This window comes from Temnothorax nylanderi, unplaced genomic scaffold (assembly GCF_030848795.1).
Source record: "Temnothorax nylanderi isolate EJ_2023f unplaced genomic scaffold, tnyl_v1.0 TNYL_tig0218_pilon, whole genome shotgun sequence".
NCBI lineage: Eukaryota > Metazoa > Arthropoda > Insecta > Hymenoptera > Formicidae > Temnothorax > Temnothorax nylanderi.
In genome coordinates this window covers 204,134-226,485 of record NW_027249280.1, presented here as the reverse complement: position 1 = coordinate 226,485, position 22,352 = coordinate 204,134, and the positions used below count along the sequence as shown (strand labels likewise).

The window sequence follows — 22,352 nt, the reverse complement described above, 5'->3', positions numbered from 1 at the left end:
ATCTGCATATTTATCGGGCGCGGTAATGCACCAGTTGATAACGACAGATGCGCCCTTGCCGTCGAAGCGAGGCCGAACACATTGAATGAAATTCCTTCGCGCAATTCGAATTATGCAGGAATTCTCGTCAAGTAAACTGCGTGTTTACATTCACATAAATTTAAATTAAAAACGAAACTGTTTTACAGACGCGTATTTCACAGACTTGTTTATTTACCGTAGAGAATATTTACCTATATTCGTAGCGTTATTATATATTCATTATAAATTGTAATGCAACATTAATAAGATATATTCACCATTATACATTTGTGTTATTATGTTGCATTGTTAGTGAAAATTTTAATTGCGGTAGAATTATTCGCGCGAGAATGCCGTTATTATGGCCGACAAATTACGTACAGGTTTGTTAATAAGCCTACAGGAATGCTTTGTCCGCGACGAGAAACAACAATTTTATGCGAACGTATGCGTGATGTAATGTGTCACTGTCCCATATTTCTCACAGTCAGCTGTAGATTCTAGAGATCACGCGCGATCGTATACACACGTACCTATACACACTTTTCCGGCTTCTTCAATTTTCACGCTGTCCAATATAGAAAATTTGAAACATGATCGAACAACGGAAATGTCGACGATAACACGTGACGAAAATTTTATATTTGGACCATGTGGATGTAGGGACAAAATCTTCATACATATATATAAATATTTTACTTAGAAAAGGTATGTAATAAGCCAAACGTGAATTCCAGTCTCGTGTTATCAGTAGCAATTCTGATGTTCGGTCAGGTACCAAATTTTCTGTATTGGATAGCGGATATATATAATATTTATATAATTCGTTCTACTTTAATAAAAGAAAAAGATAACTTCACAATGCATATTTGTTTCTTTCTGATTTCATTTTAAGTAGTTCGCGTGAGATAGAATATAAGAATAAGGAAAAAGCTCGTACAAGATTGCAAATCGTGTACAAAATATAAATGTATATAAAAAGCATTCGCGTCGGTCGATATGTCAATAGGCCAGTAAAAGTGGTTTATCGTAAAAAACAAAGAGGCGCCATTTCCGTGCGTGTTTTCTTTTTAACGCGGGACCATAAAATAACCCACGACCGACGACTGCGGGATTATCCTTCGGGACACGCGCTCTGACATTCTATCGCTTTTTACGATCCCTAGCGAAATTCAGGAGCACGGAGCCGTACTCGATTGGGGCGGGGAAGAAAACTGATAGAAACACGTCCATTGAATGCGAACGTGAACGATCGTGTCTTGACCAGAAATTGAAACCGAGTATAATTAGACCGAGTTTAATTTCCCACGCTGCGAACAGATAAGGAAGAACGCTCTGTTGCTCAACAATGACAAACAGTCCACGTAAGTTTTGCGATAACAATCCATTGACGGTTGGACATAAATAAAAGCTTGTAGATCAGCATGTATTTTAGTACAGTGAAGTCATACGCTGTATTCCCGCGCGACGTCTTCATCTTCACTCCAGTGATTTATAACCTAAAGCCCATTTTAAACAACCTATAACTCACGTCGAATTTCGGAATAAAATTCTACTTATAATTTTATATGCCATGCCTTTTTTATATATTTTGAAACATGCTTATTTTACAATACATAAAGTTATAAGTAGAGTTCTATTCTGAATTCTGACGCGTATTTTAAATCGTCTAAAGTGGGAACAAATGTGATATCATAATATTAATGTCACTTATATGTATATCAATGTTAATTACTACGAGTGAATTATCGTAAGTTACTACAGAAGTAACGCTCGCGTAAACGTAGTAATTGTTTTACAGTAAAGTAATTTTCGCCATCCTTATTCACAATTTATTAAATTATAAGTAACCTTGGCACGCTTCACACACACACACACGCACGAGAGTTATACTTTCGCTCGCGTGAGCTCTCTTTTCCGCGCGCACCAGATTCGCGGCGTGGTCTCCCTGCCTCTCCCCTGACTCGGTACTTGATAAAATACGAGGACATTCGGCGGACATTGCTCTCTCAATAATCTTTTTGCCGAGAGATGAAGTATCACGCCGACGACGGGCGTCGCTCCCGTGTGACAAGAGGAAGGCCGCTGCGACGCGACGCTGCGACGAGGCGCGCTCCGCCGCGTGGAGGCCGAGATGTTTGGAAAGTTAATAATATAACAAAGCACAAGCGAGAGCAGAGCAAGTACGTCCACTCCAAGGGATCCTTGAGCAGAGTCCTCCACTGACCGGCCAAATCGACAGAAACGACCTTTCTTAAGGACCCAGTCGTTCGTCTTCGTTGCGAAATTTTTGATGGTCGCAAATAATGTAATGATTGATATATAATAAGATAATCACGACAAATAAATAATGACGAGTTGTCGACTATCTCTCCTTCTCCCTTAATTATAAACATTTTTGATAATTGCATAATTAATCCATCTATTGCCTGTATTTTTTGTATAAACAAGGTAGGGTGTTTACGCAACGCTAACGAGACCGTTTCGCGAGGACGACGCGCGGCGCAACGGTGAAGCTTACGCGCAGTGCAGCGCGTATACGCACATGTGTGACTTTTACGATTGCAGATTGTGCGCACTAACGGAGAGGCGCGCATGCTTCGCGGCTCTAAACTAGTTTAATACGTCCAATTAATCTAATCGTGCCCGATCGTTATTTGTCCCGTACCGTTTTACGTAATACTGCAGAGCAGGATTTTCAACGAAGCTATCTGTTTGCTTGTAAACACATTCTAAGGAGATTGATTGCCTATACGTATATCGCGAGATAAAAAAGAAATCTCGACAATTTCTTGATCACGTCTACAACAATCTTATTGAAGTGTACAATAATCACATTTTAATTTCAAACTTTCTGTTCTTAATGATCTCGTTATTATCACGCTCACGCTCTCAAGCGAAATAATACATTTCGCTTTCGGCGGAGTAAACACTTTCGAAGAAAAAGTATTCGGATTCGTTTTGTAAATCATTAAAATAATTTTCTTTTTAAATTAAAAATTTAAATTAAAGCAATAACCTCTTTTATATTAACAGGGGGGTGTCTAAAGAAATTAAAAAGTGTAAAATAAATGAAGAAATATTAAAGAGATGAAAATTTAACAGCTATTGGATACTTTTCACTCGCGCTCTGTATATTGATACGTTTCAATGCTCTTGATTGCTTTCAACATTCTGCTGATTTACATTGAATCACATTACATTATACACGTATCTCTTTGGCCCGTATGTTGCCTGCGATAACGTAGGTCGTAGGTCACCATTAGCGGAGTTAAGTAAAGCCAGGCGTAAATTCGTAAATGGACGTAATACAAGCGCGTGTACAGTGATGCTTCACAAACGCGATTGCCTCGTGCAATCTGCATACCTAAGTACACGCGGCGAGTGCTTGTAAACCTACTTGACCCATTTACCCGATGACCTCGTCGCAAGAGATTTCTGAAGAGAGTATCTACCTAATGGCGCGGGCGAACTTGTTCCTCGAGAGTCAAGAACACCGACCGATTATTTCGTGTTTTTTTTTCTCTCTTACGTTTTGAGAAACAATACAGCAACGTGGACTCACGGCGGACGCCTCGGAATTATTTCACGGACGATGCCAGTTGAATGTAAAACGAAAAATTAAACATCTGAGATAGTAACGAGAATTTAGAATCTCTAAAATCTGCAAGAGAGAATTTTTTATAAGAATGTTTAAAGGAAATGTAATATAATATGTACACAAGAAAGTTAGCTTGATAAATATATGGAGAATTACGAATTTTACGAATTACGAATTTTCGATACTAAAAATCACGGCGTGTAAACGTGTCTAAATAAGTTTTCGGCACAAAGTCGATCCAGAAGTTCGTCAGCACCGGGACTTACTAAGTGCAAGTTAGCAGTAACTTTTAAGTACCTACGTGACATCCCCGAAATTTCTTACGTTCGGCGCGCTTAATACCGTTGTAGGTAGGTAGATTCCCGGAGAATTTGTTCGAAATAGGTAAGTAGGGTACGCGACGACGTCATATCCTTCGCTCTGTCCCTCGGTAAATCGATTCCTCGTGCCGAGCACGGCGATTCCAGCTTGGAGAAACGTTCGGGGAAGTACGAAACGAACGCGCGCGCCCGATAATTTAATCAGGAAACTTCCGCCAGCTTACGCAGCTATGCATTTCTTGCCATCTGAGGCTCCCACGTGCGGGAGAAGCTTGCAGGGAATCTTCTAGCTCGCGGGGATCTTGGACACGTGTCCGCATCGTAATTCCGTGGACGTGCTCGGACGCGAATATCTTAGGCTTGATACAAGCGGGATTAATTCATGATGAAAATCCCTAAGCCGAAAATATATGCGATTGAATCAAATTTACGGATATTAAGAAATATACCTAGCTGCTTCTAATTTCTACGGGGAATTATCTAATTCTGTATTTTTTAATTTAAGTATTTTTTGTTAAAACAAAAAGAATCGATTGCTTCGAGGAATTTAATATAAAAGTAGTATTACAAATAATATTTCTAATAAAATTATTTACCTTTGAATAATAACGAGATGATAATGAAGCGAAATGAAAGACTAATTCTAACGAAATAACCACAAAATAGACAATCTATCGTATTGGAATGTGTTAATCGTGTTACCGTTAAAAACTAATGCCTAATTCATTCATACCTTTACCTTCGTTAGAAATAAAAATTGTGCAAAAACTTTATTTAAAAAAAATAAGTAAAGAAGAAACAGGAGAAGTGAGATAACTTTGCGATGAAATTCTGTTTTATAAGTTCCATCTCGTTCTTATCTTAATAATTTCGTAAGGAACAGTCTACGATGACGGAGGTATATCACGGGACGGGGATATTTCCAATTTTCCAGACAGCTCGTCCGAACGTTTTCGAAGGTGAAGACCTGGGGAATGCGATCTAAATTTGCGGTCATCTTGCATACATCTGTGTACAAGTACGTGAATACGTGTGTCGATATGTATGCGCGGTGAGTACATACGCGTGCACATATGTATCCGATAGCAGACGGCAACTCGATAGCATAGATGCGGTGACACAGCACATCCCCAGCCGCTGCTTCTATGCATACATGCGGATGCATCCCCCACATAAAGGGCGGCATATCGGGCTGCTCCTTTGTTTTCCCTCGATATAAGAGCGGCCTACCGGAACAATCGATGGTTCGTTACCGATCCGAACACGATATTGGCCGTGACCTTGGTGGCTACTGTAGTAAGCTTTTTCTACAGGTAGCGAAAAGGGACTTTTTGCCAAAAGCGCATGGCAATATCACGTGTCCATGCGAGAGGATACTTTCAATTCTTTTATATATGCATAAATAATTACACTGTACAACAAAAAATCACTTTTTTTCGAGCACAAGAACGAGCCTTGCAGCATTCGATAGTTTTTTGGACGCAGAAAACGATCCCGTTTGCCAAATTGCTCTATCACGTCACAGTTTTGAGATATTTGGGCTATTTTAGTGTATTTTGACATATTGTAACTACGATATGTGACGTATCGGAGAAGTTTAATCGCAATCAAAATTAAGTATGTTGTTAGGACTTTCAGCCCTTAAAAGGAATTTGTTGTGTCGCTTATGATTAAAAAGATATTGATGATTAACGTAGTCTATTGCGTCAAAGTTGCGACTTACATATTTATTGAGGATCTATGAAATATTTTTTAATCAAACCTAAAGGCTGATCTACAATGTGCTCTTTGCTTCCTGTTTTCTGCTCTTACCCTCTTTGCGACTATCTCGTATTTCGCAATTCCGTCGCGTAACGCGATGTTTTTTGTTCTCTGCCAAGATAAAAATTGACAAACTTCAGAAGAGACAAGAAACATCACGTTACGCGACGGAATTGCGAAATACGAGATAGATGCAAAGAGGTTAAGGGGATCCTATAGCGACGGCCGAACTTCCTCGACGTCGATAATGTCAACATTTCTAATCCTGTTTTCTATGTTATATATCTATATCTGTCCTTGTCTAACGAGAGGCATCTGTCCTTGTTCGATTGCTGCGCCATCTCTCGCTACACGCAATACTGCTTATCCTATCAACCTGAATGTGCTTTTCCACATATAAAAGTTAAAATAACTAATCTTTTTTTCTAGGCATTCAATCTTAGTTCTAATTGCACGATATTGTTCTGAAATGTTTTCCCTAGTTCGTACCGTATCTCATTTTGTATATATAAACTGCAGTATTTTTGTATAAGCAAATATTGTCGTCAGTGACAGCTCTATGTGCTCAAATTTTTAATTTTTTTTTGTTTTTGATATAAAGTCGACCAGCCCGAACTACATTTTTGTGCGTACTTCAATTCTGTAAAAGAATTTTACAATTCCGTAAAGCCAATTAAAAGTTTAACTCATTTAACTAAATGTCGGTAACGACTGCCACTATATGATCCCCTTAAGAGCAGAAAACAGAAAGCAAAGAGCACATTGTAGATCAGCCTTAAGAGTTTTTCAGGTCGCTGAAAACTAAACTTATGTCAAAGTTGATAAATTCAAAATGGCGGAGCCAATATGGCAAAATTAATATAATGGTTGAATTTTTACCTTTAATATCCACTATATTAACTCTGCCATTTTATCAACTTTGACATCAGATTAGTTTTCAGCGACCTAAAAAACCTTTAAATTTGAATAACATAATTAAAAAATACTTCATCTATCCTTTAATAGCTATGTAAGTCGCAATTTTGACGCAATAGACTCTACGTTAATCATCAATATCTTTTTAACCATAAGCGACACAACAAATTCCTTTTAAGGGCTGAAAGTCCTAACAACATACTTAATTTTGATTGCGATTAAACTTCTCTGATACATATCGCAGTTATAATATGGCAAAAGTAAATTAAAATAGCCCATTTTTGCAACTTTAACTGCAAATATCTCAAAATTGTGACGTGATAGAGCAATTTGGCAAACGGGATCGTTTTCTGCGTCCAAAAACCTATCAAATGCTGCAAGGTTTGTTCTTGTGCTTTTTTTTGTTGTACAGTGTTATAGCATAGCTAAGTTTCCTTAAAAGTTAAAATCTTCCATGGCAAAAAGAATGCGAGAAATTAATTCATTTTGCCATTAAGGATTATAACTTCTGAAAAATATATTATAATTATTTAACTATTTTAAAAAAATGAAACTATCAACAGTAAGGTGGTCGAAGTAAATAAATTGCAGCCAAAATTTTTCAAAAGCAATCAAATTTTTCCGCAAGATTCACGCATTTTATAACATATAGGTATGTGCGGTTTGTACATGAATCATTCTGAGCACGAATAATTTAAGTTCATAAATATGGTTCATTTTGAACATAAAATTATAGAACCAAACGAACTTTACATATGAAACCTATACCTACTATTCTTGTCCTGAATGGCTCACATGCGACGTGTGATGTGGCATACGTTGTCAATAAATCGGATTCAAATATTCAAAGATGTCTGATGCAAACATTAAAATCACAGAAGGTGTTGCACAAGTATATAGAAATTCTACTGGAAGTTTTAATATAAATATTGTTATTTTTAAAATTATTAATAAAGATTTATAAATAAAACGTTTAGAAACAAACTAAACTTTTGTATCTGGACACTCCAAGTGTACGATAATCCGCTTTCAGCGCGTGTACACGTCAAAAAGTGAAACTGGGCCATCGGATAATTATTCCGTACTAAACGACGCATCGAATTATTCCCACTCATACATCTATCGAATATCTCAATTTATACTACGACCTATGCGTCACGTCGGTAACGTCTATACAAAGTGGTTGTATCGTTGACCGAAATTATATATATACCGGACACGGAAGTGACGTCTTGGTCGTCTGTTCCCGATGTATCTGTCGCATCCATGACACAATTCGGAAATCCATAACATGTATGATAAATGACTAATGTCGCTATATCTGCAGTTTATTGCACCATATGCGGTGAAATCGATACAGTAACGACAGGGAAGAATGGTAATAAAACACTAGCATTTATAACTTTTAATATGAAAAAGAAATATTTATCATCATCTAATGCCTAATGGTTTTTTTCTAGGAGAATTTTAAACTATCTTTTCATTATGGAAAAATTAGCAATAAATAATACTGTAAAATTACGGTATAAGAATATAATATTGTAAAATTACAGAATAACAAAAGAAACATTTAGGGAGGAAGTTATCAATACTTTTAATACTGTTAGCATTAACCTTTTACAGTCTTTAATTAATTTAAGCTATATTTTTGGAACTTCTATAAATTCCTCCAAACAATTCCTTCAATAATTCTTTGATTCTTATTATTTAGAAGATCAAACTTGCCGATCTGATTCAATTAAGAACGGAAATACTTGCTCTTCGTGAAAAATTAGTAAAAAATAATTGGATCGAGAAGTTAATGCCCGCAACGTGCTATAATGTGAGTCTTAAAAAATGATATTTTAATTTGATGCAAGGTGAATACCCGTAACTTACGAACCGTATAAGCAACAGCCAATACAGAAATAAATGAAGAAAAATACGAGGAATTCCGATCCTTGTAATAATCAATTCACAAAAACGATAAAACGGACCACGCGAGAGCGAATCCTTCGATTCGGTCCACCCACCGTGCGGAATTTCGAAGTGGAAAAATAAATTCGGCGCACCATAAAGTGGAAACCACTGCGGAAGACAGCGGAGGACGAAAAAAAGCGCGCGATGAAGCAAACAAGCACGGAGTCCGGAGAACTTGATTGCTGGGATAATTTATGGTGTCGGACGCGAAGCTGGCCCAACGGCGAGCCGAGAGGTCAGGGTCGTGCGGAGGAACGGGTTAGCGAGTTCGTCGGCCACTATATAGGTGATGGCTATTTAATAACTTTCCCTCTCATTTGTATGGCGAAAAAAAGAGGAAAGAAATTGGATCGCGAGAGATTGAATAACGAGTTGCGCGCGGGTCAGATATATAATCGCAGTCCCAGCGGATAAATCATTGCTCCGAGGCCACGTCGCGTCGCCGCGCCGATACTTGCCCGACTCGAAAACGAGATTGGAGAAATTCCCATGGCACTCCGCCTGGCAATTTCAGGCGAATGTATAATTATTATTGTAATTATTATATAAATCTCCGCAGCTTCGAAATTAAAATTAAGACCAAAAAAATCACTTCATGGTCCTTGCCGACTTTCAATAAAGAATTTTCTGTTACCGTTTAAAACACTTTCACGCCGAACGTCCGCGTCCGTTAGATATCGGCATTTTTTTTTTAACGTTGATATGATAATGTATTATAAAAATGGATAATAATCGGAGTACCCAGGCCCGCCATCTGCTGGGTACACTTTCTACTATACAGTGTCCGGCTTATCCGGTCTTATGGTAATAGCGGTTGCACACCGCTCATTTATTAAAATGATCGATAATCCTTACTTTATAATGTAACACCCGCCATACAGCGAGTCAAACACGACGATATCCGTTTCGGAGAACGTATCGAAAATTTCTGTACAAAAATTAGGCGTTCACCAGTTCGTGAGGCTTTCTGAACAATCGCGCGACGTTAAATATAAATTACAATATATATTGTAATTTATGGTTTGCGTGATACAATACAACGCTGCACTGCGGGGATTGTAAATTAAATGTTGAATGTTTCGCAAAACGTTTTCGTTAAACACGAAATGTGACTTATTAGAACAAAAAAAGGCGCAGAAGTTTTAATCAAGAACGATATGGCACATAGCATATAACGTAGGGATGAGATCAAGTTCAATATGTACCTAAAAATCCGAGTCAAATGCAATAATCAAGTTTCATTTTCTTGGATTCGAGTAATATTCATAAGAAATAATATTTCATACATTGTACTTGCAAAGTAATTGAATTCTGATTAGTTACTATCAAATTTTAGAATAAGTGCCTACAGGATTCGAAATGTATTTATAAGTAGTTACTAACGTAAAGAGTCGAATCTTTTACAAGTAATATTCGAATATGTTATGTTATTATAATATCTAATAATAAGTTGGCATGTAAAATTGTGATAAAGAGATATTTGTGTGTATACACATATATATACACGCGCATTATGTTTCACACGTTAAAGGTTCAAACATATTTGATGCAGATTCGAGTCTATTTGAAAGTAACACTTTTGTTTTTCGAGGTACTCATGGAGTTCGAACCCATTTCGCCCAGGTTCGAGTATACTCCAAGTATTGCTTTTATTTTTCGAAGTAATCACAGAAAGTTTCGAAACTACTACAGCAGATTCTTGTTAGATACTTAATCTCATCACTAATATAGCGCGACCAAGAGTTCTTATTCTCCTTCAGAATAACTTCGTTGCTCTCTCATTGTCAGAAGCCCGTTTCGTAAATCTACAAGACTTACAATACTGAACGAAAACTTAAATTAGGCTAGAAAATAAATTTGTGGTCACGTAATTTCCGAAGGATATTTCTATACGTCTTGCGTCGATTCGTATATAAACGCTTTTGTCAAAATAACCCATTATTTTTAGCATCGCGATTACAAAATAAAGGAGATATATCACTAATATATACTGTTTTCATTGTCTAGCCTGCGTAAGTTTTGTACATGCACGTAGAAAAGCTCGTTTAACGGTGTAATATGCTATCAGTAGCGTTTATTAACATCCTAGGCCGTCCTAGGGCAAATCTTTTAAGAACGTGGGAGAAAATTATGACTGACGAGAGGAGGGTAAAGTAGAAAATAGAGTACAAAATATGCTAAGAGGGGTCGTGTGGATTAAAAATGAATCTTGCCAGCTTCCGTTTCGTAAATCACGCCGACGATACTCACTGCCAAGCGAATCCGCCGGTGATGCCTTCTCGCAGCCGATCCTTAAGGCTCCGTTGCCTGGAAGGGATGGGGTCTTCCGGTTTAATGGGCGGCCCACCGCCGCCACCGCCGGCACCGCTGCCGCCACCGGAGAACAACGCCATTCCTTCCGCGTCCCGATAACGTCGATCGTCGAATCGATAACGCCTGCGCGACACACCTCGCAATCTCCTCGATCTCCCGCAACGATTTCACATCGCGTATCGAACGGGCACGATCGGAGACGCTGTATCAGACGTGCCGATATTTCGGACGGCCGTTGGCAACTCGTTCTACTCCAGATTCAGATATTTAACCGACTCGCGCCGGAAGAATCGATCCGAATTTCGATCGGCCGCGACGATCGAAGTTTTCCTTCTCGAGCGGAAACGCGCGCGCGAGGAAACACTCGCCTGAGATGCTCTGGCGAACTTCGATAGCGGTTATCGCGCGTGCACTCGGGTCACATGCAAACACCGATTCGCCGATTCGCGATGATCAGGCTTCACACCGATCGGGCTTCACACTGACGCTACTCGTCGCGTCCGGCAACGAGCGTATCAGCTGCACAGGCAGACACGAACGAGCCGCGAACGAATAACGGCCGAGACGACAACTGATGATGACCGTTGGCAACGACGTCACTCACCTCTCTTATATTTCCCTCCGCGTCTCACCTCTGACATAGTGCCAATTGTCGCAAATCCCCGGCACACCACGAGTCTACAGGAGGGACCAAACTCGGTTAAACTCTTTGACAAGCGCGTGACAGCAAAATCTTCGATAGAGCAGCGTTCGTTTCGATTATTTTCGGGAATCAATAGAGAAAAGTGAAATTGACACGAATCTAAATTCGTCCGCGTAATAAATATTTAAATTTTTTAAAGCTTAAGCGTACTTAAACGGCAAGTAGTTTAAGATAATATATTATCCCAGAAGTGTTTACGAGACTCGAAATGTAATTGGCAAAGGTCTCAAAATATAAAGATACTAAACCATTGCTAGTTTTGTTAAATATTCAAATAACATCGCGCTAGCATTAACTTAAAACGTTTGATGGTAGGTATTTCATAAATTTAATTATGCTAATCCACCTTGGATAATATTAATAATTTTGGAGCATCGTTTCGTTAATTAAATATCTTAACCAACGAATTACAATCTAAAATATAAATAACGTGCACGCTCTATTTAAACTAGAGAAAAACCTCTTTTATTAAAGTCTCATAAAAGATTTAAGAATTTAATCGCTCCTTCTCCTCTCTCTCTCTCTCTCTCTCTCTCTCTCTCTCTCTCTCTCTCTCTCTCTCTCTCTCTCTCTCTCTCTCTCTCTCTCTCTCTCTTTCTCTTGTAAGATTTAAGGCTGGTTTATGCAGGCCGTGACTGTTGATTTAAGCCGTAAGCCCTAAGAAATTGACCAATCACAATCGATTTTATTCTTCTGTGATTGATCAATTTCTTAGGGCTCACGGCTTGAATCAACGACCTGCATAAACCAGCCTTTATTATCTTGTTCTTATAAAATAAAAAATAATTATGTTGAGAGAAAATCTTCAGTAGTTGAGAAAGAAATTACCGGATAGGATTTATCGAGCAATTTTTTATCTTTACGATTATTTATCCTGATATAATCTCCATGCAGTTGGTGTACCGACTTAATAATTTATAATTAATTACTGGAACAATATTTATAATTAAAAACTGAAAGTAATCGCGAGAGAAACGCATACGTATGATAAATGAATCGGTCTGTAGAAAATAACGTGAGACGATGATGATACCGAAAATACCGGTGTCGTATAATATTTTCACGTGTCTCCACGCGTTCTAATCTTTGCGTTACTTATCTCGCGTCGACGATGCCGCGCGAGAACTGCGCACTCATCAAAATAATAAAGAAACGCGATCGAGAAATGCATTAATCAGCAGCTGAAAACAAATAGGTGTGTGGCGATTACAAAACATGTTTTTCGACAGCCATTGTGTGTGTGTGGTGTTCCCTCGATACCTTTAATCGTCGAGTCATGAGACACTGTTTTATATCGAAAGGGTATTTCCAAATAATAATTGAATAATAATTCATTGCTCATTAGCGTATGAGTAATTTGTAAATTCCAAAGAAGTTGGCCAGGTTTGCAAATGCAATCCATCGTTCGTCGTTAAGACGCATACTTTTTGTCGATTCACCGTAGAAATACACGGGCGCTCGAGGATTGAGAGAAGAAACGGAGGGTAAAAGAGTAATCCGCGAAGAAACTGTCAGAAAAAAAGGAGAAGTACCGTTAGGAATGCCGGAGAGAAACTGATCGCTGAAGATGGATCGAACACTCTTGTAGACGAAACGACATCACGGACGCTCGCGATAATCAATCAATCGATCCTCTCGACAGACAGCTCTACTCGCAGGATAACATAACGATCTACGGATGTTCTTACACCTGCGATATGAGAGGCTTTCGAAGGGAGAATGGATTGAGTTTACGATATACAGTCGATAATATCTTCACGTTAAATATAAAATCGCTTTACACAGCAAGCCGTAATTTATATTACGACTTTATTTTACTCTAGCATTAAACCGAGCATTAAAAACGCTTCATAGGATTGATCATTCCTGTTCTGAACACGCCTCATATAAAAAACAAGAAGATTTTTAATGCATCGACGTGTACACGGCCATCTTGGTTCTACAGGCAGAGCGATCAAATCGAACATAACAACCTCAGTTAAACTTTATTACGTCGAGCTGCGCGCATAGTCAAGGCCGCGACGATGATAACAGCCGATCTTAATTATATGGAAATCGAGCGGAGTCTTATTGCTCAGTTGAGACATAATGATTTCCTTCGGAACAGCTGCGATCGTTCGAGTAGAACACAATGATCAAAGTTAAACGATAGAATAATATTTGGGTAAAACGTTTACCGAAATATAACATTAATTCTGCCATAAAGAACAAATGTTTATCGAAGCGATTGTTATAATAACGTCGCGGTTTCAATATCACGATAATTTGATTATCGTTCCGTTATATTTGTGTGATAACAAACTAAAAAAAAAAGTAGTCAGCCTTTTTAAATATGCAATACTAATGCTTTAAATCTTATTCGGTTGCACTTCGGATTACCTACAATTTATATATAACAGCATGTTGGAAAATTGGATAATTAAGAAAATAGATGATCCGATTCGGAGAATCAACGATCAAAGTGAATATACGGCGCTTTTTTAAAACGTTAATTTCCACCGTGTTACAACCGTTGATATATAAAGAAAGTTTATCAAGCACGCTCGATGAATCAGAACGAAAAGTTTCAAAGTGGCTATCTGCTTTCAGGATCATCGTACGTTTGTCTACCCTATACCCAGAGAGATACCTACGTCAGCGTTTCGAGAGCCGCTTCAATGGCCTTGTAACATATACAAAGGGCGACCTATAAAATCCGCAACACACAGTTCAGCCGACATTACAGCGAAAACTCGACTACAGGGAGTTAAATGTGGCGACGAATTTTCCGGTGCGGAAATTCCCGTCGTTGCCGATAGGACGACGACGACGACGGCGACGGGCTTTTGTACATCTCGTTCAAGGGCGTTATCAAGGTTAAGGTCACAATCAAGGTCGTGCCAGTAGCAGCCGTTAATCCCGGTCCTCGTTCCTCGTGGTGAACACACCGGCCTACGCCTCTCCATGTCGAAAGCCTCCCAGTATTGATCTCCCTTCGCCCACCAAACTCGACCAATCCCAGCTGGCATTGCATGGTAACCAACACGCTCCGCCACGTTTTCCGAAGAACCGACCTACCGCGGGGTGTCCCTACTACCTGGGCATTCGAAAAATTTCGTGATAACCGATACTAATGCCGTGATTTAATCCGTCGGCACGACACGCTTCTCCCTCATGCGTATCCTCGGACGTCGTCGACCTTCGTCAAAATCGCGTGACGATCGTCATCAGGAATAGATATTTTCAATCTGCGACCAGTGTTTAGGCACTGCCTGTTTAATTATTTATCACTTTGTACTAACGGTTGTTTAATCATTTATTTGATTTAGCAATTTAACACTGCGCGGACACCCTTTTAAGGCTCCTTAAGGCACAGTCGATTTTTCGTATTTTACAGTTTTCTCCTGACGTTTCAACACTTAAAAAAAATATTGCAACAGTTTCGGCCTATGTAAGTATAGAAATCACTTTTTGAAACCTTAAAAATGATACATGAATTTGTATAGATTTTTTATAACACAGAAACGCTTTCAAAACGCTTTGGACTTACAAGTCCCAAGGTGTCCGCGCAGTGTTAATGAGAGCTGTCGAATTAATGCAATTGTTATGCGTTAATATTCTACAATAATCGGTTACTCTCTTTTATTTAATTAATCTTTTTTTTTATGTGGAAAAGAAGATAGGAATTAATATACCAAATATTTTTAAGTAATAATTTCAACTAAAAATATAACTTTGACTTCTCTAAAAAGTGATAAACAGATCTTAAATACGCAATGGTTTGTAGAATTTGTATAAAGGTCCCTGGAATATACACATAAAGCTCGACATATAAACAGACGCACATATCATAATTTTAGCTTTTCAAATTATTGCTAAAACAGAATCGGAACTGGATATTCAAACCCCCGACATGTTATCGCAACATTATCTTTTCATACAATTAATAAAATATAAAATTTCTGGTAATATCAGGTGAAACGCGACCTTGACACGTCTAAAGCAACGAAAGCGGGTCATTCTCACGCATATTCCCTTGAAACTCCTACACTTACAATTGGCCCACCAAGATGTTCTAGGTATTGCGCGATTGTTTCGGAAAGTAGGCCATACTTGGCCTACTGCAATCGTACGGACACTGCACCTGCGCGTCGCAGCATCGCGTGGGTCGTTGAGTGTACTCGCGCCCTCACATTTTTTTTTAATCAAAACTTTATGACTTTTATTAATCAATATTTAAAGCATCAATATCACGATTTGCTTTTTTTTGTTAATACTTTCGCTATTATCTCTACTACTTAACTGAATAACAGTAAACGTCAAACTCAAATAAAATTATTAATATACAACAATTTGTGAATTGCGAGATTGTGCTGATTACAATTATTAATCGATAATAAAAATGTCTACCTCGTGTGACGCCCGCAAATTAAATGAGCGATCGAATGAGCGCCACTATACAAAAAAAGCTCGAATAAAAATTCCTAAATCTACACAAGCGGTTCAACTAATATTATCGGAGCGTGATAAATAGAGACTGTATAACTATAAATCAAAGGTCATCTGACAATAAATATTTCGCAATCCGTTGATTGTATTAAAATATAATAGTTATTTTATGAATTTAAATTAATGCGTGACCACTCCTACAGCATTTTGCGTACGCGGAGAGAATTTTTTGTTATATTTTACCCTTAAATTCACTACAAACTTGGGACAACTTGGCAACACCAAGGAATTTTTAAAATATACAAAAGACATTTTACAAACAACGTGATAAAAATTACCAAGCAGATTGGTAAATTTTGAAAAATTATTGAAATTTTCTAGATATATTTTAGTAAAATTAATCAAACATTATATTTTAATGTAATGGATATTAATATTTTTTATTATGGTAGATATTAATCAGAATAGCTCGCATAAAATTCTTGGTGGTACATGTTGTCCCACAACTACCATGAATTCAGGGTAAATTTTAAGAGAAAATTCTCTCCGTGTATGTATGCAATATAAATAATATTTGAATAAAATGTTTATTTTATAGGAAAGAGCGAATAAAAACTGTAGATTTCATAAATCTGCTAAATGCGTCGGAGCTTTTTGTACAGAAAAAAAACATGTAGCTCCATTTTAATTGTGCACAACTATATACATATATATTCATAAACTCGGAAGAATAAATTCAATATGAAATATGCAATATGTACGTTTGCGTCATATTAATACGTATTGCGTATTGAACATCACGAATAATGCTCGTGCATGTATAAAAGTGCAAAAACAGCTGTTAACAATTAAGAGAAGAGATGTCTGTCTTCATATTCATTTATGCAATATTTTTTTTTCTCCCTCGCGGACGTTATGTAATTTTATGCAATCTTCTCCCTGTTACGAACTCATCTATTCCGTTGTGTACGGCATGCCGAAACGCAGCGGAATTGAGCAGACTTTGCTATGACAGTGCAGATAAGAACTTTCCGTAGCCATCATGTAACTATTATATCCCGGTGCCCTATCTCCCGTGTCGCTTCGTATCAAGCTCATACACAAGTATTCCATTCTGCGAGTAAATCACACGCAAAGGCATTCCTAAGGGAAATACCTTACGCACATAAACCCGTCGCAAAATTCAGGGAATTTTGAAACCTTACGAATTAACATTTCAGATTAAAAATCCAAGAAATTCTACATGCGAGTATACATGTAATATCCGAAACTCTTAAATTCAAAATAAAAACAAGTAGAAATATTAATCGACTCTATTGGCCATTATAATCGTCAAGACAATACGACCATGATTTGGTTCGATTATCGTCAAGACGCGCTTTTAACCAAGGAATTGGTCCTTATAAATTGAATGAAATTAAATGAGATGCTTATATATATGTATCAAAGATTACATCAATTTATAAGGACCAATTCCTTGGTTAAAAGTGCGTCTTGACGATAATCAAATCAAATCATGGTCGTATTGTCTTGACGATTATAATGGCCAATAGAGTCGATTAATATTTTTACTTGTTATTATTTGATTGGCGAAGAAAATGTGATTTACTCGGTTTTCAAAATAAAAAGTTAAAACTCCCCCCAAAAAAGAGAAAGTTAAATGCTATTTCTTATTAACTAATAAAATGTTATATATAGAAATTTTTGTGGTAATAATTATTAAAAAGCGCCTGTTAAACCGAAATAATATTTCAACGATAATGTAATTGCCAAAATTACGAATACATATGTATAACAAAACGTTACAAATGACAGAGAAAATAACTTCCGCGATCTATTTTTAATCGCAACAAAAATCTGGAAAAGAAGAAAGACCGAATTTTTTCAAGCATCGAGCGATATTTAAATAAAGAGCCTCTACGATAATCTACTATTGATCAAATTAGAATACGACTGCGGAATAGAATATGCTTGAGAATATGTCGCCAATGTGGGAACGTATCCATATGGAGGAACGTGCTGGTGCCGAGAGCTTGTCCAAGCTTTCGTCAAAATCGAAATGGCAGTTGCCTCGCCCTGGAGGCCGATACGTGAGCCGAATCTCTCGCGCAAAATATCAGAGAGGGAAATAAACGTTTATCGAGGGCGCGAGGGAAACAATAAAAATAACTTGGGAGCTTCCCGAAAGGCCGAGGTGTTCAGCAAACATGTTAACGCAGAGGTTCTCAAACACTCCCCAACGCCCAATTTTGTATCTTTATTCAACCACGTCTAGTACACATGTGACGTATGTATTATGGTAGTGTATATAACGATGTCTATCGACGCGATGCTGTACATTATATTGGGACAAAAGGTTTGTCATGTTTGTCGAATAAAGATGAAAACAAAATTCTCCGACAAAATCGAGGCAGAATTGCCCGCCACGCGCTTTAGTATGATCTTTTTTAATCTAGATAGAAAGCTTTCAATCCCGTTTTCAAAGAACTTCGATTTTCTAACTTTATTTAACACAAAGCTGGATGGAAAAATAACAGACCTTTTACACCAGTCTAATAATATCATAACAATAAGCGTATGTGTAAAATGTAAAAATATGTACCTTTCGTTAAAATCAAATAGGTACGAAAATTGCTATTATATTTGTATGAAGCTACAAAAGAAACGGAAATCGGATGATCCTATTGCAACGAGATGAACTTTGCGAATCTGAATGCGAAAATATATACGAAAACAAAATGGGTCACGTACAGACACGGGTTAAATAATTCGGCCGCCGGCATTAACCTCCATAATACACCGACCTATCATTCTATCTCGCGCCTACATAGCGCGAGCATGTCGCGAACGTTATCCGGCACGGTGCAATGTTTCGTAGCACGTAGCGCATATTGGATTACAATGAATCCTCTTACGCGGCGCAAGGCTCTCAAGGTTGCAGTACGACCTTTGCCATTATTAACAACGAGTCGCGAAAAAGTAAGTCCTCTCTCTCTCTCTATGCAACTCGGTGCGAGAGGTCCTCGGAACTCCAAAAGGATCTCTCACCGTCTTATTCCGCCTCGGTGGATCGCGAACATTCCTGAATGTTGCACTACTGAATTTACCTGCGATCGCACCGATGCATCTTACGCGAGAACAAATATCGCGCGATGCGAGTGATAAATGTTGTACGTTGTATCGCGATTTATTATTGTTACATTATCATTATATCGCACATCTTATTCTATATTATTGTTAAATTTATTATTTATCACGCACTTCATGCCGAGTCCATTAGTATTGTTTGTAGCTCAATTATTAATTACATCTGAATATCGTCTGTGAATGAACAATACCGCCTTTTTTTTTTTACCATTATTACTTGATCAGTAGAACCTTAAAATTTGATTTTTTTTCTTCCTCTATATGTTGTACATCATAATACACTTTTTGGCTCCGATTGTATCATCAGGGTTTGCGCCAACAAGTTTCTTTTGCCACATATTATTTACAGGTGAAGTTTCAATGTTCATTCAAGAAGTTACATAGACAGTTGTTGTATATTTCACTTTTGGCACAGTTCTTTGTTTATTCATTAACGATATATGTATATACATACGCGAATAAGATTCCATAAGTAAAGTTTAATTCAGGGTATAATTTTATTTATTATTCACAATTAAAACTTTGTGCACAATTCGCCCTACATTCTCTGGGAAAAATTTAGGGCCCACGATTATAGTAATCAAATTATTTGGATATCGTAACCCTAATTTTACGTACTTGGACTAGAAATAACACCGCGTAACTAAAAATCGTAATTAGCTATTCTATCTGTTTTAAAGAAGTTATACTAGTCAATTCTCTCAATTAGTTCTTTCGATATTCAGTTACGCAAAGATAATTTTCACTTAAGGGGCACCAACCAAAATGTTAAAGTGCTTAACTGTGGGTCCAAATCGGTAAAAATTTTTCCTAGAGTTATTGGCGTAAATTTTTATTCTCCTTCGTTTCTTTATCCCCGGTGTTTTAGACTCGCCGCATTATTCGCGAGAGCGAAACAATCGGAAACGAGGCGTCTCTTCGTCGCGCAAGTCGGACTTCTAACGAAATATGCAACGAACGTTCCTGCAGCTGCACCTGCTTGCACGCGGACGACTCATATGTAAATGCTCCTCGTTATTATACAAGATGTCGCGACAATATAAAAATGACGCAGCTGCATCCGTAAAATCCTTCCCACCAACGGGAGATGCAATAACAAAGAGGGGAAAAAGAATAAAAAAGATATAAAGCATTTTTAAGGAAAAACACCGCGTCAAATCGGAGATTGTTTTATCACTGTTGCATTAACATCTATATAAAATGTATTTGCATATCGCGGAAAAAATACTGAGAAATCATGCGTTGTTTTTTATGTTTAATATCTTTCTGGTGCAGAAAATGCATTTCGAAAATGAGAACTTGATACCTCTTTTGTGCACAACAATTTGAATACGTAAAAGAATTAATCCTTTAAGCCGGAAAAAGCTCTGTAGTCAGAAGTATATTAGATCTTTTTTTTTAATTAAGGAATTTAATAAAAAATAAGTTTTTGCTACACTGCTATCAAACACATGTATGTATTTAGTTTTTAATCTTATTTTTATTCTTATTATTCTTAAATTAGATGTGATAGAATTAAATCTTGTTTCCACTTCTTCTCAAATGTGCGTTTATCAAATTTACCACTCACAAAAATCTGTGTATGTATGTGTGTACGGTGTATGTGATGTATGAATGAATACATAAGTATCCGCAGCATATTGAGTTTGGATCTATAGATTCGTTAACAATAAGCCTAAATGATTGTGCGGGAAACGACATTAGTATCTTTTTTAAATATTTTTACTATTATTGCTCGATCAGTGGAACCTTAAAACTTGATTTTTTTCCTCCATGTTGTACATCATAATAATATAGTGAATATCGGCTTAAAAGATTAATAACGGATAGATTGTGCGTGAATTGATTACCGTAAAATATAGACATGCATTTCCATTATCAAACTATACACGTATAAGCTGTGTATGTATAAAATATGATGTTCATAGAAGAAAAATGTCATTTTTACTCATTTACGTCACTATTACGTTTGACAATTCATTTTTCATCGACGAAAATCACAAACTTTAATCCAGATGCAACACCCGACAATATCGACGCGCTGTTTGCGGTCGATAAGAAAAAAAAAGAGACAGTGAATGTGAGCAAAGTGGGGCGCGTTAATGAATTTCCTTATCAAATCAGAGCAGCATCGTGCCACGAGTCGCTATTATTATCTCTCTCATCGATCAATACGACGTATAGCTGTAGTGCACGACGACTTGCAAATAACCAAAACAGCTATGCGCAGGGAACCTCACCCGCGGACATTCATTTTATACCGAGGCTCGCTTCGGCAGAAAAAAAATCCCGAGAGATGGAGAAGATACACGTTTCGTTCGGGGAACGCTCGCGTTTTTAATTGGTATCGAAAAGGGGAAAACAACGAGATAAAGCACCGTATACATTCGCACTGCGCATCTCGCGCTAAATGCGGCTGTCAGTTTTTCACTCTGACATTGAATATACATTTTTCACGATAGATAAATCTCGGAGTAACATACACTCCGTGAAAAAAACTCGCAAATTCGAAAGTCACAATTTGTCTCGAAAACAATCCTTTATGTTGCCACACACATGATTATTATTTGTGTGATAACAGATTTATCCTTTCTCCAGATTATATATTCATATGTATATATAAAATTATATTTTTATAGTATATAAATTAAATTAAATTTTCCAAAATATACTTATATTTTTCTATCTCAATTTCTAACATTTTCTAACAAATTCTAACATTTTCGATACAAAATTATATTCATAGAATTAAAAATAATACTGGCATTTTAAGCAATTTTGCCATTAGAACTTTTGACACAATCACAGAAATAAATTCATGTCTGCACACGTATGTTTCCGGCAGATTCTGGAGAGTGGTATGCCACTTAGAATCATCTGGACGTATTAATCACCCGAGCGAGTCGGCTTCATTAATCGCGATAATTTCACAAACGACCGCGCCTACGCCAATTTCCACAGCCGGTGTTTTTCTCATCCGGCGAGAGAATCCCATTAGGAGACACGCGATGTAGACTGCGGGACAAATAGAACGGCGTATCACAAAAATTATAATAGCATCGATTGAAAATTTATATAAATGTGCATCTATATAAATGTACTTTATTAAAGCTAATCAGAAAGATTATTTAATTTTCTGAATATTTCGAACACATTTATTTCACACCTAAATTTCTTCGTTTCT

The 22,352-nt window shown here is 37.4% G+C and overlaps 1 protein-coding gene across 2 annotated transcripts in view; it reads right to left on the bottom strand.

Annotated features, from left to right (window-relative positions):
- The window catches only part of LOC139779301 (uncharacterized), a 100,178-nt gene that overhangs the window by 74,227 nt on the left and 3,599 nt on the right, over positions 1-22,352 (bottom strand). For both annotated transcript variants that reach the window (XM_071717627.1, XM_071717628.1), the window contains exon 2: positions 10,828-11,568. In XM_071717627.1, coding sequence (XP_071573728.1) covers positions 10,828-10,970 — 143 coding nt within the window. In that variant the 5' untranslated portion in view covers positions 10,971-11,568. The remainder of the gene's footprint in view (positions 1-10,827; positions 11,569-22,352) is intronic.